The following is a 2,733-nucleotide window of genomic DNA, read 5'->3' on the forward strand; positions in this document are numbered from 1 at the left end:
CTGTTGTTGTTTTTTCGTATATTCTCCCATATATATATATATATATATATATATATAGATAGATAGATAGCGACACTAGTATCTTTAATGATTAACTAAAAAAAATATAAATTCACAACTGTAAAATAGAAAAAATAGGAAAAATGTATATCAGATTGCCTGAAGCACGACCAAGTGAGGCTGTCTTCTATTTTGGCTTTACAAAATAGTTTAAGACAACGAAAATAACTGAATATATAAATGGATATATAAATATATAAAGAAGCAAATGATTGCATAAATAATATAAAAACTGCTTGCATTTAGCATGCAGTAATATCGTGTTGACGTAACTGGAATGTCTCGAAATAGCTGTTCGATAAAATACAGGATATCTCTCGACCACCTGAGTTCATAGCATGTCTTATGTCTCTCAGCAGGAACCATTTCGCTTTATAGAGCAATTTCTATTTTTCTTTTCTCCTCTTCTATTCTTTGTCGCTAATTATTTATCGTAAGCATTCAAATGTTAAAAGAAATATCTGATGCGTATTAAAAGAAACCAACGTGGGAGAGGAGATGGAAGAATTGCAAGAGTTTCCTTTTTTTTCTTCCCCGGTATTTTTCCAACTCTTAATACATTGAGTTCGAATCCTGCGTAAGTCAGCTTTCCTTTTCATTTTTTTCGTGGTCGATAAATAAACTGCTAATCCAGTACAGAGGTCGATTCTGTCCCTCTCTCTCTCATACACACTCAGTCACTCATTCACTTATACGCACATACACAGACATGTTTTGTCAGTCGGAGTGACGAAGACTACCTAGTCATCTATAAGGATGGCTGATGATTTGAGTAATGACTTTCTGAAGAAAAGTTACACACCGTCGCCCTCACACTCTTGTTTGTGACCGTCTTCAATCCTGTGTCAAGACCAGGTCAAGACCAGGTCAAGACCAGGTCAAGACCAGGTCAAGACGACTGATGGCGGAAACGGATGCTGTGGATGACCAAGATGTCTTATTTGCTTCATCTTGCTCCCTCCGCTTCACAATGCGTTGCTGCAGCAGCTTTCCTCTGCGTTGATGAGGGTTTGTTTTTTTCCACAGAGTCGGCCGGATTCAATTTTTACATAAATAAGTAGGCAAGCCCTTACATACTAATTACCCCATAGCAGGGCCCTGACCAAATGTTACTACTACTCTGGGTTAGAGTAGATCTGGGAACAATGGTGGCTAAGAGGTGGTTCCACACTCCTCGGAACCCTGGAGCTCATGTATCAGGATCCCCAACACTGGATACAGTTTAAAGTCATATCAAGGACAAACACGCTTGCTCACTCACTCACTCACTCACTCACACGCATGCACGCACACACACATAGATAGAGATCTAGGTCGGTAGATAGGCTGATAGATAGATAGATACATACATACATACATACATACATACATACATACATACATACATACATATACACACACACAAACACGCGCACTCTCTCTCTCTCCCTCTCTCACACACTCACTCACTCATACTCTTTAGCTCTTTCTCGTTCTCTCTTGCTCAACTTTTCTTTGGAAGAAATCCACTGCTGTTGAACTTGTATGATAGGTTCCATCCGGCTTTTTAAAATGCCTGTTTGTTACCACTGCATCCCTACGTTTCTAGCAAAATTTGAGTGCTCAAGGATGAAAATATCATTTTAAAGCTTGACAAATCAGAGAGAGAGAGAGAGAGAGAGAGAGTGAGAGAGAGAGAGAGAGAGAGAGAGAGAGAGAGAGAGAGAGAGAGAGAGAGAAAATAATAAAATAAAACAAGTATTAAGATCTTACTGTCGGCAATGTCTGAGAGAAAGATGTGGATGGATTCATTCTTCATGCCTGCAGCTGATTTCAGAAGTTGGACTGAAAAATTCAGTACTATTTTCTAATTTAAAAGAAAAAAGAAAATATAATGCATGTACTATGTATGTACGCATATATGAATAATACAGAAAATATAACGATCCGAGTCAGCCCCTCTCTTTAGCTTCAGACTTATGTTTGTATTTTAATTAGGGTCAATTTAACATACCCCTTAATTCTTCTAATTCTTTTTTTTTTTTTGATGACGATATTAATGCTGATATCATTGCAGTATTTGCAAAATACATCATATGACAGGTAACTTATTTGATTATCTTTGACTATGTTGAAAATTTTATAACACTGAAAACGTTTTTGAATAAAAAAAAAATGCAAAAATCTACCTTTATCTTTTACTTGTTTCAGTCATTAGACTGCGGTCATGCTAGGGCACAGCTTTAAAGAATTTTTTTTTCAGTCAAAGGAATTTGACCCCAGTATCTTCTTTTAAGCCTGGTACTTATTCTATCCGTATCTTTTGTCGTCCACTAAGTTACAAGGACGTAAACATACCAATACCGGTTGTCAAGCGATGGTGGTAGGAGAACAGAGACACGAAGACACACGCACTTAGGTATACGCACACACACACATTTATATATACGGCGGGATTCTTTCAGTTTCCGTCTACCAAATCCACTCACAAGGCTTTAGTCACCCCGAGGTTTTACTAGAAGACACTTACTCAATGTGCCATGCAGTGGGACTGAACTCGGAACCATGTGGTTGGAAAGCAAGTTTTTTACCACTCAGCCACGCATGTGCCTTTCGTCATGAATTTGGGGTATTGACCTAAACAATACGATCACGAAAACAAGCGGCCGGAGTAAAGTTCCTCCGAGGAATCTC

General features: G+C 38.1%; 1 protein-coding gene across 1 annotated transcript in view; it reads left to right on the forward strand.

The window, feature by feature from the left end:
- The window catches only part of LOC128247061 (uncharacterized), a 3,030-nt gene extending 1,967 nt beyond the window's left edge, over nucleotides 1-1,063 (forward strand). The window contains exon 2 of the mRNA XM_052965842.1: nucleotides 911-1,063. Coding sequence (XP_052821802.1) covers nucleotides 911-1,063 — 153 coding nt within the window. The remainder of the gene's footprint in view (nucleotides 1-910) is intronic.
- Nucleotides 1,064-2,733: the final 1,670 nt, after the last annotated feature.

This window comes from Octopus bimaculoides, chromosome 2 (assembly GCF_001194135.2).
Source record: "Octopus bimaculoides isolate UCB-OBI-ISO-001 chromosome 2, ASM119413v2, whole genome shotgun sequence".
NCBI lineage: Eukaryota > Metazoa > Mollusca > Cephalopoda > Octopoda > Octopodidae > Octopus > Octopus bimaculoides.